The sequence below is a fragment of the Schistocerca cancellata genome, chromosome 10 (genome assembly GCF_023864275.1).
Source record: "Schistocerca cancellata isolate TAMUIC-IGC-003103 chromosome 10, iqSchCanc2.1, whole genome shotgun sequence".
NCBI lineage: Eukaryota > Metazoa > Arthropoda > Insecta > Orthoptera > Acrididae > Schistocerca > Schistocerca cancellata.
In genome coordinates, this window is record NC_064635.1 from 197954945 (window position 1) to 197973655 (window position 18711).

The 18711-nt window shown below is 44.4% G+C and overlaps 1 protein-coding gene across 1 annotated transcript in view; it reads left to right on the plus strand.

Moving 5' to 3' along the window:
• LOC126106257 (endothelin-converting enzyme homolog) overlaps window positions 1–18711 on the plus strand; it is a 593945-nt gene that overhangs the window by 181199 nt on the left and 394035 nt on the right. Inside the window, exons 3-4 of the mRNA XM_049912482.1 lie at window positions 652–758; window positions 13102–13158. Of these exons, the coding sequence (XP_049768439.1) occupies window positions 652–758; window positions 13102–13158 (164 nt within the window). The remainder of the gene's footprint in view (window positions 1–651; window positions 759–13101; window positions 13159–18711) is intronic.

An 18711-nucleotide genomic window follows, 5' to 3' on the forward strand; every position in this document is an offset into this window, starting at 1 on the left:
GTAATGCAGAGATGAAAAGGCTTGCACAGGACGGGCTGGTTTGTCGAGCTGTATCAAACCAGTATTCAGGTTAAAGACCACGACAAGGGCAGAGCCAAATGCGAATCGAGGAGCAGGTCGAGTTGAGCCACATCATGCAGCAGAGGGACGACTGTCGGCCTGTATTCAGCCAGCCTGACTGCGGCTTTTACTGTCTTCAATGCTCATTTTGGAAAGATGGTAGGCTGGGCGTCAATTTCCACCTCACAAAATGCGATACACCAACAGTTAACGTACCGTAACACAGAGAATAAAGTTCACACGCACAGATTCCGGCAGGTTTTGCCAATGACTTTGTTCACAGGAGGACACTAAGCACAAGTTAAATAAAATAAATTTGCCACGGAACGAATTGTAACAGCCCTCAGATGACAGCATAGCTCTAGGAAAGACATATACTGTGCATCAAAATCAGGTGGGGATGACTGGGGGACAACTAACACAAACGTGCTATAAAGTCGAAATACGCAGTCTGTGCAACTCACATTTCGATATTTTGACATTGGTGTCGGTCAAAACATCCAGCGGCTCGTATCTCCAGATCTTGTAATCTGGCTGAGCTGACGCACGCTCACCTCACCGAAGTCTCACGCCTTGCTTCTCTGTCCACAGCCTCAAGAGGACGACAAGACGCGAGCGCCGCCTGCTGGTGCTGCTCGTAGTTCTCGGACTGACCGCTGCGGCGCTGCTCATCGCCCTCATCATCCTCGCCTGTCTCTGTGAGTATGAACAGACTCCGGAGACCGAGCTATGCCACATCGCAGAAGGGGGAGCTACCTCCATACAGGCCTAACAATTTGTCAAACGTCACATGTTTATCAAATTATTTGACAGTGTGATACTCTGTTTGACATGTTTGTCAAACATACACTGTGCTTGAAGCGTACGACGAGACGTGAGCGCCGCCTGCTGGTGCTGCTCGTAGTTCTCGGACTGACCGCTGCGGTGCTGCTCATCGCCCTCTTCATCCTCGCCTGTATGAACAGACTCCGGAGACCGAGCTATGCAACATCACAGAAGGGGCAGCTACCTCCATACAGGCCCAACAATTTGTCAAACTTCACATGTTTATGAAATTATTTGACAGTGTGATACTTTGTTTGACGTGTTTGTCAAACATACACTGTGCTTGAAGCATACGACGAGACGCAAGTGCCGCCTGCTGGTGCTGCTCATAGTTCTCGGACTGACTGCTGCAGCACTGCTCATTGCCCTCATCATCCTCGCCTGTCTCTGTGAGTATGAACAGACTCCGGAGACTGAGCTATGCAACATCACAGAAGGGGCAGCTACCTCCATACAGGCCCAACAATTTGTCAAACTTCACATGTTTAACAAATTATTTGACAGTGTGATACTTTGTTTGAGATGTTTGTCAAACATACACTGTGCTTGCAGCGTACGACGAGACGCGAGCGCCGCCTGCTGGTGCTGCTCGTAGTTCTCGGACTGACCTCTGCGGCGCTGCTCATTAACCTCATCATCCTCGCCTGTCTCTGTGAGTATGAACTGACTCCAGAGACCGAGCTATACCACATCACAGAAGGGGGAGCTACCTCCATACAGGCCTAACAATTTGTCAAATGTCACATGTTTATCAACTTATTTGACAGTGTGATAATTTTTGTTTGACATGTTTGTCAAACATACACCGTGCTTGAAGCGTATGATGAGACGCGAGCGCCGCCTGCTGGTGCTGCTCGTAGTTCTCGGACTGACCGCTGCGGCGCTGCTCATCGCCCTCTTCATCCTCGCCTGTATGAACAGACTCCGGAGACTGAGCTATGCAACATCACAGAAGGGGCAGCTACCTCCATACAGGCCCAACAATTTGTCAAACTTCATATGTTTATCAAATTATTTGACAGGTGAAACTTTGTTTGACGTGTTTGTCAAACATACACTGTGCTTGAAGCCTACGACGAGACGCGAGCGCCGCCTGCTGGTGCTGCTTGTAGTTCTTGGACTGACCGCTGCGGCACTGCTCATCGCCCTCATCATCCTCACCTGTCTCTGTGAGTATGAACAGACTCCGGAGACCGAGCTATGCAACATCACAGAAGGGGCAGTTACCTCCATACAGGCCCAACAATTTGTCAAACTTCACATGTCTATCAAATTATTTGACAGTGTGATACTTTTTGTTTGATGTGTTTGTCAAACATACACTGTGCTTGAAGCGTTTGAGAGGAATTTTGTTTCACGGCCGATGTTGACATTCGGTTCTGACAGTGTACGCTGGGGCTTCTCAAACAATACAGATTTCGAGATGACAGACTGAACGAATGTTTGGAAAAGAAAAGATTTTTTTCTACCTCTGTAGTTCTACAAGAAAAATTAATCTTGCATCCTACAAAGGCAATAGGTCTTCCAAGCAGTTGTTGTTGTGCAGTTTGTTTGGGCTTCATGTCGAAAGTATCTACATTCTTGTAGACAGGCATCTGTCTCTTCCTGATGAATCTCCTCCTATAAGGCAGCGGAAGCAGTGCAGAGGGAGAAGAGGAGTTTGTGGCACAACTTGAAAAGAAGGGACCGGTTGGTAGGACATGTTCTAAGGCATCTGGAGATGACCAATTTAGTATTGGAGGGCAGCATGAAGGGTAAAAATCGTAGAGGGAGACCAAGAGATGAATACACTGAGCAGATTCAGAAGGATGTAGGTTGCAGTACGTACTGGGAGATGAAGAAGCTTGCACAGGATAGAGCAGCATGGAGAGCTGCATCAAACCAGTCTCAGGAACAACAAGAACAACAACAACGGTTTTATTGAGTGACATTTTAACCTGATATACAGGGTGTTCATGAAGTCGCTGTGCTGTTGCAACATATATCGGAAACGATGTCCACCGATGGCTATACAAGTCTAAACTCGCTTAATTTTGTTGGAAAGCACTTTCTGCAGATCTGATTGTGATATGCTTCTCACGTACGCTGTTATTTCAATTTTTAAGTCACAGAGCATATGTGACCGACTTCGACACACTACAGATTATGCTGCACCCGGAAGGGAAACGTGTGGTGGAGTAAAGCCCTGTGGACGCGGGTGCCATAGTTTTTTGAGATGACACAACGAAGAAAACTCTTCCTGTAGTCGTGCAATCTTGTCAGCTATGGGCACATTAGCGGCATCCTGTTGAAACCATGAGTAGTTGATTTCATCTTGATCTCTTTCTGTCGTTAGTTTCCATAATAGTGTAAACTAAAATCGAAGCATTGTAAGGAAAAAAGAAGCAGATTGTAGGCTATTACCGAAATGGTACAGGTGTCCCATCTTTCCCATCGAAATGCTACACAGGAAGACATAAAGAAAAAGAAAACAATAATCTCCATGTGACATACATACAGACAATAATTAAATATTGCTTCACATGTTTTTCATAACACTGTCATACACTGTTCGAAACCTGTTTCACTTGACAGATATCTCAAACTGGTAGAGAATCAATGTGAAACTGGAATAAATTTTCGCATAACTGCCTTCTTTTTCAAGGTGAGTGGGAAGTAACTCCAACAAGTTATTAAAACCTTGACTGTGCATTGATATAATCATCAGGTTCTGAGTCCTCTTGCACATTTTCATGGGTACATTTATCTCTGAGTTTCAACCGTTCCTTTTACAAGCATCTCGTTTTCCTTTTCTTCTTTGTACACAGCGCTAAAGTCAATGAGAGAAGAAATTGGTCTGCATTGTTGCCAGTCCCACTGGTATCAAAATACTTTGCGACACCCGTACTGCCCGCACAGACTAAGTTGACACCTGGCACAGTTGCTGATGGGAGCGACAGTAACTGGCAAATGGAGTTACATACGGTCGCTCCCATCAGCCAGTGCAGGCAGTACACATAGCGTGACAGCTGCTTCAAAACTGAGGTTAAGTCTGATAAACTTAAGTGATAAGTCCATTCACTTGTACTTCTGGTCGCATGTTTGACAGACCCGTGCTGGGAGCTTATTTGACAGACCTGTGGATAGCAAAAAGTAAATTTGACATACAAGTTCGTTTACAGGGACCTTCAGGGAAGTGACTACCATTTCTATGAAGTTTAGTCGTTAAGTACGAGGGCAGTTCAATAAGTAATGCAACACATTTTTTTTCTGAAACAGGGGTTGTTTTATTCAGCATTGAAATACACCAGTTTATTCCGCAATCTTTTAGCTACACAACACTATTTTTCAACGTAATCTCCATTCAATGCTACGGCCTTACGCCACCTTGAAATGAGGGCCTGTATGCCTGCACGGTACCATTCCACTGGTCGATGTCGGAGCCAACGTCGTACTGCATCAATAACTTTTTCATCATCCGCGTAGTGCCTCCCACGGATTGCGTCCTTCATTGGGCCAAACATATGGAAATCCGACGGTGCGAGATCGGGGTTGTTGGGTGCATGAGGAAGAACAGTCCACTGAAGTTTTGTGAGCTCCTCTCGGGTGCGAAGACTTGTGTGCGGTCTTGCGTTGTCATGAAGAAGGAGAAGTTCGTTCAGATTTTTGTGCCTACGAACACGCTGAAGACGTTTCTTCAATTTCTGAAGAGTAGCACAATACACTTCAGAGTTGATCGTTTGACCATGGGGAAGGACATCGAACAGAATAACCCTTTCAGCGTCCCAGAAGACTGTAACCGTGACTTTACCGGCTGAGGGTATGGCTTTAAACTTTTTCTTGGTAGGGGAGTGGGTGTGGCGCCACTCCATTGATTGCCGTTTTGTTTCAGGTTCGAAGTGATAAACCCATGTTTCATCGCCTGTAACAATCTTTGACAAGAAATTGTCACCCTCAGCCACATGACGAGCAAGCAATTCCGCACAGATGGTTCTCCTTTGCTCTTTATGGTGTTCGGTTAGACAACGAGGGACCCAGCGGGAACAAACCTTTGAATATCCCAACTGGTGAACAATTGTGACAGCACTACCAACAGAGATGTCAAGTTGAGCACTGAGTTGTTTGATGGTGATCCGTCGATCATCTCGAACGAGTGTGTTCGCACGCTCCGCCATTGCAGGAGTCACAGCTGTGCACGGCCGGCCCGCACGCGGGAGGTCAGACAGTCTTGCTTGACCTTGCGGCGATGACACACGCTTTGCCCAACGACTCACCGTGCTTTTGTCCACTGCCAGATCACCGTAGACATTCTGCAAGCGCCTATGAATATCTGAGATGCCCTGGTTTTCCGCCACAAGAAACTCGATCACTGCCTGTTGTTTGCAACGCACATCCGTTACAGACGCCATTTTAACAGCTCCGTGCAGCGCTGCCACCTGTCGGAAGTCAATGAAACTATACGAGACGAAGCGGGAATGTTTGAAAATGTTCCACAAGAAATTTCCGGTTTTTTCAACCAAAATTGGCCGAGAAAAAAAAGTGTTGCATTACTTATTGAACTGCCCTCGTATTAATTACCACCTCGAAAAAATCAAGCCGTGACAATGAAAGTTTGTGATTATTTCAGTACTTCTCTACTGTCTACACACCTCTATGCGACAGAGAGAACTTGGTTACAGAAGGCCACAGTTTGGCTATTAGGAAACATTCCACCTCACAAACCTTACCGTTGTGATTCTGGAAATTCTTGTCACAAAACAGTCGCTTCATCTGAGGAAATAGGAAAAAAGTGGCGTCAGCGAATACAGGGAGCGTGCACACTTTGATTTCGAAAAGAATTAGCTAGAGAGTTGTCGTGGCGAAAAGACACCCCTTGGGCAACTTCTCTCGACGTTTCATCTTGAGAGCCTTCCCATTACTTGGTCAGGAGCTGTCACTTATATGCGCCTGTAACGGTTTGCACCTTAACAGCATAATACGTTAGCACCACGCCATGGCAGTCCCAAATAACTCACAGTATTTCATATGTTGCGATGAAGTGACAGAAAAATTTTCAAAGTAATCGGAGAAGATATGTACATTTTTTTCAACAATGCATCACAAGAGAAATTTTGCGTATCACGTTATTAATTTCAGTCAGTAGTGACTATTTTCAGATCTGAGTACACAGATTGATCATATCTATGTGGCATATGTAGAAAAGATACAGTGAGAACGATTGGCACAAATAACCATCGATGTAAAATTTAAGTGCCATATGAATAATTGTAACAGAGGTGCTGACTATATGAAAAATTTATTAGCTTACGGTTTTATTTCAGACTTCAAGAAGAATATAATAATTCCAATCCCAAAGAAAGCAGGTGTTGACAGATGTGGAAATTACCGAACTATCAGTTTAATAAGTCACAGCTGCAAAATACCAACGCGAATTCTTTACAGACGAATGGAAAAACTGGTGGAAACCGACCTCGGGGAAGATCAGTTTGGATTCCGAGAAATACTCGAACACGTGAGGCAATACTGACCTTACGACATATCTTAGAAGAAAGATTAAGGAAAGGCAAACCTACTTTCCGGCATTTGTAGAATTTGACAATGTTGACTGGAATACCCTCTTTCAAATTCTGAAGGTGGCAGGGGTAAAATACAGGGAGCGACAGGCTATTTACAATGTGTACAGAAACCAGATGGCAGTTATAAGAGTCGAGGGGCACGAAAGGCAAGCAGTGGTTGGGAAGGGAGTGAGACATGCTTGTAGCCTCTCCCCTATGTTATTCAGTCTGTATATTGAGAAAGCAGTAAAGGAAACAAAAGAAAAATTCGGAGTAGGTATGAAAATTTATGGAGAAGAAACAAAAACTTTAAGGTTCGCCGATGACATTGTAATTCTGTCAGAGACAGCAACGGACTTGGAAGAGCAGTTGAACGGAATGGACAGTGTCCTGAAAGGAAGATATAAGATGAACATCAACAAAAGTAAAACGAGGATAAAGGAATGTAGTCGAGTTAACTCGGGTGATGCTGAGGGAATTAGATTCGGAAATGAGACACTTAAAGTAGTAAACGAGTTTTGCTATTTGGGAAGATAAATAACTGATGATGGTCGAAGTAGAGAGGATATTAAGTGTAGACTGGCAATGGCAAAGAAAGCGTTTCTGAAGAAAAGAAATTTGTTAACATCGAGTATAGATTTAAGTGTCAGGAAGTCATTTCTGAAAGTATTTGTATGGAGTGTAGCCATGTATGGAAGTGAAACATGGACGATAAATAGTTTGGACAAGAAGAGAATAGAAGCTTTCGAAATGTGGTGCTACAGAAGAATGCTGAAAATTAGATACTAATGAGGAGGTATTGAACAGAATTGGGGAGAAGAGGAGTTTGTGGCACAACTTGACAAGAAGGGATCGGTTGGTAGGAAATGTTCTAAGGCATCTGGGGATCACCAATTTAGTATTGGAGGGCAGCATGGAGGGTAAAAATCGTAGAGGGAGACCAAGAGATGAATACACTGAGCAGATTCAGAAAGATGTAGGTTGCAGTAGGTACTGGGAGATGAAGAAGCTTGCACAGGATAGAGTAGCATGGAGAGCTGCATCAAACCAGTCTCAGGACTGAAGACCACAACGACAACAAGAACAACAACAACGGTTTTATTGAATGACATTAATAACCTGATATACAGGGTGTTCACGAAGTCGCTGTGCTGTTACAACATATATCGGAAACGATGTCCACCGATGGCTATACAAGTCTAAACTCGCTTAATTTTATTGGAAAGCACTTTCTGCAGATCTGATTGTGATATGCTTCTCACGTACGCTGTTATTTCAATTTTTAAGTCACAGAGCATCTGTGACCGACTTCGACACACCACAGATTCTGCAGCACCCGGAAGGGAAACTTGTGGTGGAGTAAAGCCCTGCGGACGCGGCTGCCATAGTTTTTTGAGATGACACAACGAAAAAAACTCTTCCAGAAGTCGTGCAGTCTTGTCAGCTGTGGGCACAGTAGCGGCATCCTGTTGAAACCATGAGTTGTTGATTTCATCTTCTTTTAGTTGGCCAGTGAAATCGTTGGTCATTAAACAATGACGTCCACTGTTCACGGTATCTTCAGAAAAATAACGATCTACTACCGGGCCTTCTATATATTGCTACCCTTCTGAATATTGCTACCCACACACCAGTTTCCATGGCGTTTCAAGGATAGTTCGACAATTCTCCACTGGCCATAATAGAGTGCTCTTTGTGCTAATATGACCATAGAAGTCGAACCAGGCCGACTGGATATAAGGTGATGTCAGGAGCATCACTGGAATTCCTTTCAATAAAAAATGTAAACTAATTACATTGGCATTAAATGAAACAACAAGTTTACTGTTTATTTATCTCCACGACGCGTTTCAAAGGTTTAAACCTCCATCATCAGGTGGATTGATTGATTTTTATTTTTTATTTTTTTTATTTTTTTTTTTTTGAGGAACTTATGGCACTGTATCCAGTGGTCACAGGTTCCTGTCACAGTCGTAAGACATCACATGTATACTATCATATTTGTTTACAAATTATGACGTCTGGCATATCGAACGTATCATAACCTAACTCTAAATACCTGTAGTAACGTTTACACGTTGAATAAAGTGTATGCACGCCATAGTTTGTAACTAATTTACTTTTTTTCATATAGTGCAATAACTGCCATCCTGCACATATAGCTTCTAACTGCCGCATGGGTAACAGTCGTTCGAAGAACGCAAAAGCGATTCCATTTCTGGTGGTGAGGTCTGTATCTACAGATAAGGCTCCCCAGATGTGGAAATCTGTCAACATTTTTAATGCCTCCTGTTGCCCTATAATTTCAGTACGTAGATACATTTCCACTTTTATGCCAATCCTGTTTGTCTTGTAACCGTGTCTTTTTGGCGCTACAGAGCCACCCATTCGATCCAGCTAGACAGTCGTTAGCTGTAAACTCTGTGGTGTTTCTGCAAAAATTATGATATACAATGTTTTGTGTTGGCAGTAGAGCCAACACCGTGTTACGAGTGGAGGCCGAAATGCACGCGTTTTAGCTCACGCAGGCTGGCGTGAGGAGGGAAAAACTATACTGACGTGAGGTCTGGAACATGACCGGAAATGAGAATTCAGAAAGCGGACGTAATTAGTTTCATACTTAACTTTAATCCATTAATGATGAACGTCGCTCTTGACGGTACATAATTCACAATATTATCTGTTCAGAATACATTCTTGAAGATAGTTCTTATAGTAACTGAATATGGTGCCTTGCTAGGTCGTAGCAAATGACGTAGCTGAAGGCTACGCTAAACTGTCGTCTCTGCAAATGAGAGCGTATGTAGACAGTGAACCATCGCTAGCAAAGTCGGCTGTACAACTGGGGCGAGTGCTAGGGAGTCTCTCTAGACTAGACCTGCCGTGTGGCGGTGCTCGGTCTGCAATCACTGATAGTGGCGACACGCGGGTCCGGCGTATACTAACGGACCGCGGCCAATTTAAAGGCTACCACCTGGCAAGTGTGGTGTCTGGCGGTGACACCACAGAATGCATTCTGGCAAAAGTAACAATAGCACTTCTAGGCAAGAGATGTTCGTTAACTCGGAGATAAATTTAATGGTTAGAAAGTATCTTCAGAAGATGGAGAGTAGTCTTGCACGGAAGTAAAACGTGGACGATGAACAGAGCAGACAAGCTGAGAATAGAAACATTTGAAGTGACATGCTATAAAACTATGCTGAACATTAGATGGGTAGATCAAATAAAGAAATGAGGAGAAACTGAATCTAATTTGGAGACAAAAGACATTTATGGTACAGCTTGACTAAAAGAAGGTATAGATTAGTAGGACGTATTATGAGACGTCAATGAATATTTATGGTAATGGAGGGAAGTGGTTGGGGGAGGGAGGTGGTTAAAATGGTAGAGGAAGACCACGGCATTAATACATTAACCAGGGTCAAATGGATTCAAATGGCTGTATGTTGTATTAGTTAAGATAAAGAGACATGAACACAAGTGTGGAGATCTGCATCAAATCAGTATTAGGACTGAAGTCCACAGTCAAATTATTTGATACGTAGGTTCCTGTACCTCTGGATTGCGTAATTTCATCGAGATATCTCCATCCGAGCTCGGGATTTTGGAGCAAGGCTCTTCCGCGACGGAAAAGTCTTCTGTAGCCCGTGCAACTGTAGTTTGTCGAACATTTCGGTTACACTCTTTCAGCTTAGTAAGAGTCGAATAGCGGCGAGTTATGCTCAAGAACTGTTCGAACCAATGTTTTGTTAGTGATCTTCTTTTTGGGATAAGAATCTCCCTCTTGATGTTTCCAGTTGCTCTCAGTCCGTCAGCTGATTATCCCAAGGCCCGATTTATGTAGTCGTTCCACATTAATTGGATGAAGATAGGTCCTCTATGATAATCTATGGTTGTCACTGATTGCTGAGACTGGCCAATGATGACAGATATCATGTTTAAAGCGTTACGTTTATATATGTTGGGGCTATGCTGCCACGTTTGGCTAGGGCACTCCACGTCTTCAAGTTCTATGTGAACTCTTTGGTATCAAACTGTGTTTGTGAATGACCATAACAGACTTAAGAACGTTATCACATTTGAGACGAACTTACGTTTTCTTAAGTAAATAATCATTTCAAGGGTTTCTTGTCTTTAGAATAACAAAATGTACTCATTGATTTTTTTTTCCATTTAAGGAGGGTAGGACGTCAAACGGGCTCCTTCGAGCAGGAGAGGCACCACACGACATTTTAATTTCCACTGTCTATACTTTTACAAATAAATTCATAAAACTTTGTCAGCATGACCAGGAAGGATTCAGAATTTACACCCATAGCAGTGGAAGTTCGAAAACATAATGAAATAATTTTTTTACATGTGAAATTTCATCATTTTTTTCACTTACTAATGGCTGCATTTGTTGCAGGTTGTTGTAGGTACACTTTCCTTCATAAGTAAGAGAGATTTTTCGATTAATTTTGCACAGCATACAAACCATTCTTGAAGGTGTATGAAACTCCAGAATTTTCAAATTCTATTAAAAACTGTTTTAAAAATTGATGTAATTAACTATAAAATTTATGTTTTTTCTAAACATTAACTTTAAAATATAACAGCTCATTCGTTTTTTTTTTCAGAAATTAAATAAATTCCAGATTTCATACACCTGTAAGTATGGTATGTATGCTGTGCAAAATTCTTTGAAGAATCTCACTAACTTATGAAGAAAAGAGTATCTACAGCAACAAATGCAGTCATTAGTAAGTGAAAAAAAAATGATGAAATTTCACACTTAAAAAAATTTATTTTGTTATATTTTCGAACTTCCACTGCAATGAGAGTTAATCCTGAATTCTTTCTGGTTATGCTGACAAAGTTTTATGTATTTATTTGTATAGGTATAGACAGTGGAAATTAAAATGTCCTTTGATGCCTCTCCTGCTCCAAGTCGGCCCGTTTGACGTCCTACCCCCCCCCCCCCCCCCTTAAAAGACTTTCACTTTTGGAATAACAGTTCCAGGAGGGTGTGTGTGAAGATTTTTCTTTATGTTCCATTCGTGGAAAAGCGGTCAGTGTAAAAATAATCAAATTATGTCATTTCTGTTACCTATTTATTCTTTCACACAAGAATGTCATAAGCAAATATAATATTTTATTATGAAATAAGAACCAACCAGTGGCATATAAGAAATTTCATTCCTTGACCGGTATATAATTGTATTGTATTGTATTGAACTGGGGACCTAGAAACGACGGAGAGGCTTCGTTCCGCCGTAGCCCTCAGTGGTTCACAACCCCACAGCAGTCCACCCACCCCACCGCCGCCTCACACCGAACCCAGGGTTATTGTGCGTTTCGGCCCCCCGTGGGTCCCCCCGGGAACGTCTCACACCAGACGAGTGTAACCCCTATGGTTGCGTGGAAGAGTGATGGTGGTGTAAACGTACGTGGAGACAGTGCTTGCGCAGCAATCGCCGACATAGTGTAACTGAGGCGGAATAAGGCGAACCAGCCCGCATTCGCCGAGGCAGATGGAAAACCGCCTAAAAACCATCCACAGAACTGGCCGGCACACCGGACCTCGAAACTAATCTGCCGGTTGGATTCCTATCGGAATGCAGTGCGTTAGACCATACGGGCAGACTGGTATAACATTACTGGAACAGGCATTTTATGATTCTTTTCGCTAACTTCATCATATGAACTTGTGTCCTTTGCCACATACTTTCTCTTGTTATCATACCTCAGTCTTTCTGTGACCCTCTTTTCACCAGATCTGCACAATTGACAAGAGGTCTTTCCATAAAACGTTTACAATGATGTTTTAGTAAGTCTGGCATATTGATTCGCACATTCACACGACCGCTGTTCCAGAAGTGTTGGGTGCTCAGACAGCTAAATAGGGGAAGGGGGGGGGGGGGGGCAGTGAGCATTTCGAATCCCACATGGCGCGGGATTAGCCGAGCGGTCTAGGGTGCTGCAAAAAAATGGTTTAAATGGTTCTGAGCACTATGGGACTCAACTGCTGTGGTCATATATCCCCTAGAACTTAGAACTACTTAAACCTGCCGGCCGGTATGGCCGTGCGGTTCTAGGCGCTTCAGTCTGGAACCGCGTGACCGCTACGGTCGCAGGTTCGAAGCCTGCCTTGGGCATGGATGTGTCTGATGTCCTTAAGTTAGTTAGGTTAAGTAGTTCTAAGTTCTAGGGGACTGATGACCTCAGATGTTAAGTCCCATAGTGCTCAGAGCCATTTGAACCATTTGAACCTACTTAAACCTAACTAACCTAAGGACATCACACACATCCATGCCCGAGGCAGGATTCGAACCTGCGACCGTAGCGGTCGTGCGGTTCCAGACTGTAGCGCCTTTAACCGCTCGGCCACTCCGGCCGGCTTAGGGTGCTGCAGTCATGGACTCTGCGGCTGGTCCCGGCAAAGGTTCGAGTCCTCCCTCGGGTATGTGTGTGTGTGTCTGTCCTTAGAATAATTTAGGTTTAGTAGTGTGTAAGCTTAGGAACTGATGACCTTAGCAGTTAAGTCCCATAAGATTTCACACACATTTGAACTTTTTTTTTTAATCCCACACGACATAGGGCCTCATGCTGTTCAAGAAGGTTCTACCGACTGTGCTACATATCTTTTACAATTCTTTGAACGCCATTGTAATAACTAACTTTTCTTCTTTCTCTTTTTCAGACCTCAAGAGAAGCTATGCCGTGCGGATATGTGACTCACCGGAGTGCATCAGATCCGGTAAGCTTCATAAAATGTTAGGAGTTTCGGTGATTGATTCAAAGCCACACCTCACGTGAAGTAGATTTATGGAGGTGGCCACTCACATCAAGTAATTTCAAACGGTCAGTGACGGAAATGTAAACGATACGAGTTATGTGGAAAAGTATTAAAGAAAGTTAATAAAACTAAAAGAGAACAATCGTTACCTGCATATTCTGCATGACGTACCAGACATCAGACCACAGTTACGGCAATATTTTTCGCAAAAATTTAACTAAGGTTGCCTGTGGTGACGGTAAATCTATCCTAATGAGAATTTCCCATAGATTATTGTGATTCCGCGTTGAGACAGACCGTAAAGCTTCGGTAGCTCACCATACGCCTGGGAATGATAGTAAGGGCAACGTTATGCCTACCATTTTTACGATTAGTGAAAGAAGTTTCCTCGTGGTATATTCGCAGTGATTCAGCTTAAGCATTTCGGCCGAAATATTTGCGGAACCGTGTAAAGTATGCTACATCTGTTTGCTTCCAGATGAAATGAGGAAAAGTCGAAACTAAGTATGGTACCGCGTCACAATACAAAAATTTTTATTGAAGAAACCAACGTTCACGCCACGGCTACAATGGTCGTCTTCTGGATCAACTGGTGTGTTTTAGCGGTGCAGCTACGGTCGCAGGTTCGAATCCTGCCTCGGGCATGGATGTTTGTGATGTCCTTAGGTTAGTTAGGTTTAAGTAGTTCTAAGTTCTAGGGGACTGATGACCACAGATGTTAAGTCCCGTAGTGGTCAGAGCCATTTAGCGGTGCAGTGTCACTTATATTTTATTATTACTGCTCAATGAGCCTGATATTACGTCTCAGCTTCGAAAGATCGTTGTTGTGATTTGTCCCTTGAGATGGGAGGAGCACGAACTTTATTGTAACGGGTTACTACGATAAAGAGAGTAAGGACGATCTTTTAAAAGTGAAACGTACTGGCGTGTTCAGTGATCAGTTGTAACGAAATATAAGTGACTCTGCACAGCTAAAACACACCGGTAGCTCAGAAGAAGGTCCCTCTAATTGTTTTTTTTTTTTTTGTCATAACGGCACCGTACCGAACGTAGCCCCTCCTTACATATCTGGTCTTTTTTGAAACTAAAATTTATTCTAGAATGAGATTTTCACCCTGCAGGGAAGTGTGCGCTGATATGAAACTTCCTGGCAGATTAAAACTGTGTGCAGGATCGAGACTCGAACTCGGGACCTTTGCTTTCGCGGTGAACTGCTCTACGAACTTTTTTTTTATTATTATTATTCATTTTGTTCGTAGTTGATCGTTGTGTTTGGTCGTTTCGGACATTAGAGGATAGCCGTTCAAGTTCGTTGTTGTTTCTTTCACTCAGTTTTTTATTACAGAGGCCAACCAGCTCTCTGACCGAACACGCTGAGCTACCGTGCCGGCTAAAATAGTACCGTTCAGGTTAGTTTTGAACTCACGATCCTAGATACAAATGTTCAGTATTATAACCACTATACCAAAGTGCTACTCACCAACTGAGCTATCCAAGCACGACACACGATCCGTCCTCACAGCTTCAATTCTGCCTGTACCTCGTCTCCTGCATTCTACACTTCGCAGAAGCTCTTCTGCGAACCTTGCAGAACTAGCAAAATGGTTCAAATGGCTCTGAGCACTATGGGACTTAACATCTATGGTCATCAGTCCCCTAGAACTGAGAACTACTTAAACCTAACAAACCTAAGGACATCACACAACACCCAGTCATCACGAGGCAGAGAAAATCCCTGACCCCGCCGGGAATCGAACCCGGGAACCCGGGCGCGGGAAGCGAGAACGCTACCGCACGACCACGAGCTTGCAGAACTAGCACTCTTGAAAGAAAGGATATTGTGGAGACAAGACCTAGCCACAGCCATGGCCATGAACAATTTCGATATTTGATATAAAATCACGAATTCTAATTTTAAAGGAGAAAAATTAAAGAAAAATAAGAGTCAATAGAATAGAGTATTATATCCAAAGTAGCAAGGGGCCTTATTCAAAGAGTTTCTAACAAACGTCCCTTAACCCAAACAGCTATTCTTAACGTCTCTAGCGTCTGTGAGTTTTTAGCGTCAGGATGTCTTCAGCGTTTGAGATTTTAGTGCCCGACCTTTTAGCGTTGGAGTCCTGAATATTCGCGTCTCTTAAGTTCGTGTGCCGCGGCGCGAGATAGTTGAACTCGTTGGAACCCGGTCTAATTAAAATTAAATTTCTTTGACTTTCGATTGTAGAACCTGTTTGGACATTATCGGGCTTAAGTACGACCATTCATCGCAGTGAATCATGTCGAAGTAACAGTGTTAATAAAAACCGAGTTAATGAAAACTATAGCGTCCTACCACTTCGAACACAGTATCACGACAAGTGAACCGTATACTGGATTCTCGCTAGAAAATTTTTGTGTTAGCTTAAGAGCCAACACCACGTTACGAGTGGAGGCCGAAATGCCCGCGTTTTAGTTCACGCAGGCTGGCGTGAGGAGTGAAGGACTATACTGACGTGAGGTCTGGAACATGACAAGGAATGAGAATTCAGAAAGCGGACGTAATTACACTCCTGGAAACTGAAATAAGAACACCGTGTATTCATTGTCCCAGGAAGGGGAAACTTTATTGACACATTCCTGGGGTCAGATACATCACATGATCACACTGACAGAACCACAGGCACATAGACACAGGCAACAGAGCATGCACAATGTCGACACTAGTACAGTGTATATCCACCTTTCGCAGCAATGCAGGCTGCTATTCTCCCATGGAGACGATCGTAGAGATGCTGGATGTAGTCTTGTGGAACGGCTTGCCATGCCATTTCCACCTGGCGCCTCAGTTGGACCAGCGTTCGTGCTGGACGTGCAGACCGCGTGAGACGACGCTTCATCCAGTCCCAAACATGCTCAATGGGGGACAGATCCGGAGACCTTGCTGGCCAGAGTAGTTGACTTACGCCTTCTAGAGCACGTTGGGTGGCACGGGATACATGCGGACGTGCATTGTCCTGTTGGAAGACCAAGTTCCCTTGCCGGTCTAGGAATGGTAGAACGATGGGTTCGATGACGGTTTGGATGTACCGTGCACTATTCAGTGTCCCCTCGACGATCACCAGTGGTGTACGGCCAGTGTAGGAGATCGCTCCCCACACCATGATGCCGGGTGTTGGCCCTGTGTGCCTCGGTCGTATGCAGTCCTGATTGTGGCGCTCACCTGCACGGCGCCAAACACGCATACGACCATCATTGGCACCAAGGCAGAAGCGACTCTCATCGCTGAAGACGACACGTCTCCATTCGTCCCTCCATTCACACCTGTCGCGACACCACTGGAGGCGGGCTGCACGATGTTGGGGCGTGAGCGGAAGACGGCCTAACGGTGTGCGGGACCGTAGCCCAGCTTCATGGAGACGGTTGCCAATGGTCCTCGCCGATACCCCAGGAGCAACAGTGTCCCTAATTTGCTGGGAAGTGGCGGTGCGGTCCCCTACGGCACTGCGTAGGATCCTACGGTCTTGGCGTGCATCCGTGCGTCGCTGCGGTCCGGTCCCAGGTCGAAGGGCACGTGCACCTTCCGCCGACCACTGGCGACAACATCGATGTACTGTGGACACCTCACGCCCCACGTGTTGAGCAATTCGGCGGTACGTCCACCCGGCCTCCCGCATGCCCACTATACGCCCTCGCTCAAAGTCCGTCAACTGCACATACGGTTCACGTCCACGCTGTCGCGGCATGCTACCAGTGTTAAAGACTGCGGTGGAGCTCCGTATGCCACGGCAAACTGGCTGACACTGACGGCGGCGGTGCACAAATGCTGCGCAGCTAGCGCCATTCGACGGCCAACACCGCGGTTCCTGGTGTGTCCGCTGTGCCGTGCGTGTGATCATTGCTTGTACAGCCCTCTCGCAGTGTCCGGAGCAAGTATGGTGGGTCTGACACACCGGTGTCAATGTGTTCTTTTTTCCACTTCCAGGAGTGTAGTTGAACTCGTTGGAACCCGGTCTAATTAAAATTAAATTTCTTTGACTTTCGATTGTAGAACCTGTTTGGACATTATCGGGCTTAAGTACGACCATTCATCGCAGTGAATCATGTCGAAGTAACAGTGTTAATAAAAACCGAGTTAATGAAAACTATAGCGTCCTACCACTTCGAACACAGTATCACGACAAGTGAACCGTATACTGGATTCTCGCTAGAAAATTTTTGTGTTAGCTTAAGAGCCAACACCACGTTACGAGTGGAGGCCGAAATGCCCGCGTTTTAGTTCACGCAGGCTGGCGTGAGGAGTGAAGGACTATACTGACGTGAGGTCTGGAACATGACAAGGAATGAGAATTCAGAAAGCCGACGTAATTAGTTTGATACTTAACTTGTGGCACAACTTGACTAGAAGAAGGGATCGGTTGGTAGGACATGTTCTGAGGCATCGAGGGATCACAAATTTAGCATTGGAGGGCAGCGTGGAGGGTAAAAATCGTAGAGGGAGACCAAGAGATCAATACACTAAGCAGATTCAGAAGGATGTAGGTTGCAGTAGCTACTGGGAGATGAAGAAGCTTGCACAGGATAGAGTAGCATGGAGAGCTGCATCAAACCAGTCTCAGGACTGAAGACCACAACAACAACAACAACAACAACTTAACTTTAATCCATTAATGATGAACGTCACTCTTGACGGTACATGATTCACAATATTATCTGTTCAGAATACATTCTTGAAGATAGTAATTATAGTAACTGAATATGGCGCCTTGCTAGCTCGTAGCAAATAACGTAGCTGAAGGCTATGCTAAACTGTCGTCTCTGCAAATGAGAGCGTATGTAGACTGTGAACCATCGCTAGCGAAATCGGCTGTACAACTGGGGCGAGTGCTAGGAAGTCTCTCTAGACCTGCCGTGTGGCGGCGCTCGGTCTGCAATCACTGATGGTGGCGACACGCGGGTCCGACGTATACTAACGGACCGCGGCCGATTTAAAGGCTACCACCTAGCAAGTGTGGTGTCTGGCGGTGACACCACAATAATAATAATAATAATAATAATAATAATAGTTTGTTCAATATTAATATTAAAGGGAATAATTTTCAACGAACAAAACATCGTGGTGTGTTAAATGAACCCTGTGACCTTTGAAGGAAGTAGTTCAGTGAACATGGGCTACGCAAATCAAAGCTACCAATTCATTTTGAAACGCAAATCGGCCGCATAGTAACTGTTAATGAGATTCTTAGGCGGTAACCGCTAAACAATGCAGTTAGCCGACGGTAATAATTTGAATTTAAACTGATCGATCAACAAATATTGAGTGAAATGTCACGTAGTGTTGTGTCGCCTCGCTTTTGCGTGAAGAATTCTGGCTTGGCAGGGAAAAGGGACATTACACTTTCACCGATTGTGGGAGTGCCAGTATGCATTAATTGAGGCGTCACACGTACTCAGTAAAAACAGTCAACTCCTCTGGCCCCGAAAGCCTACAGAGATATATAAACGATGTACAGTCTCTCTTCACAGCAGAGATAGCGA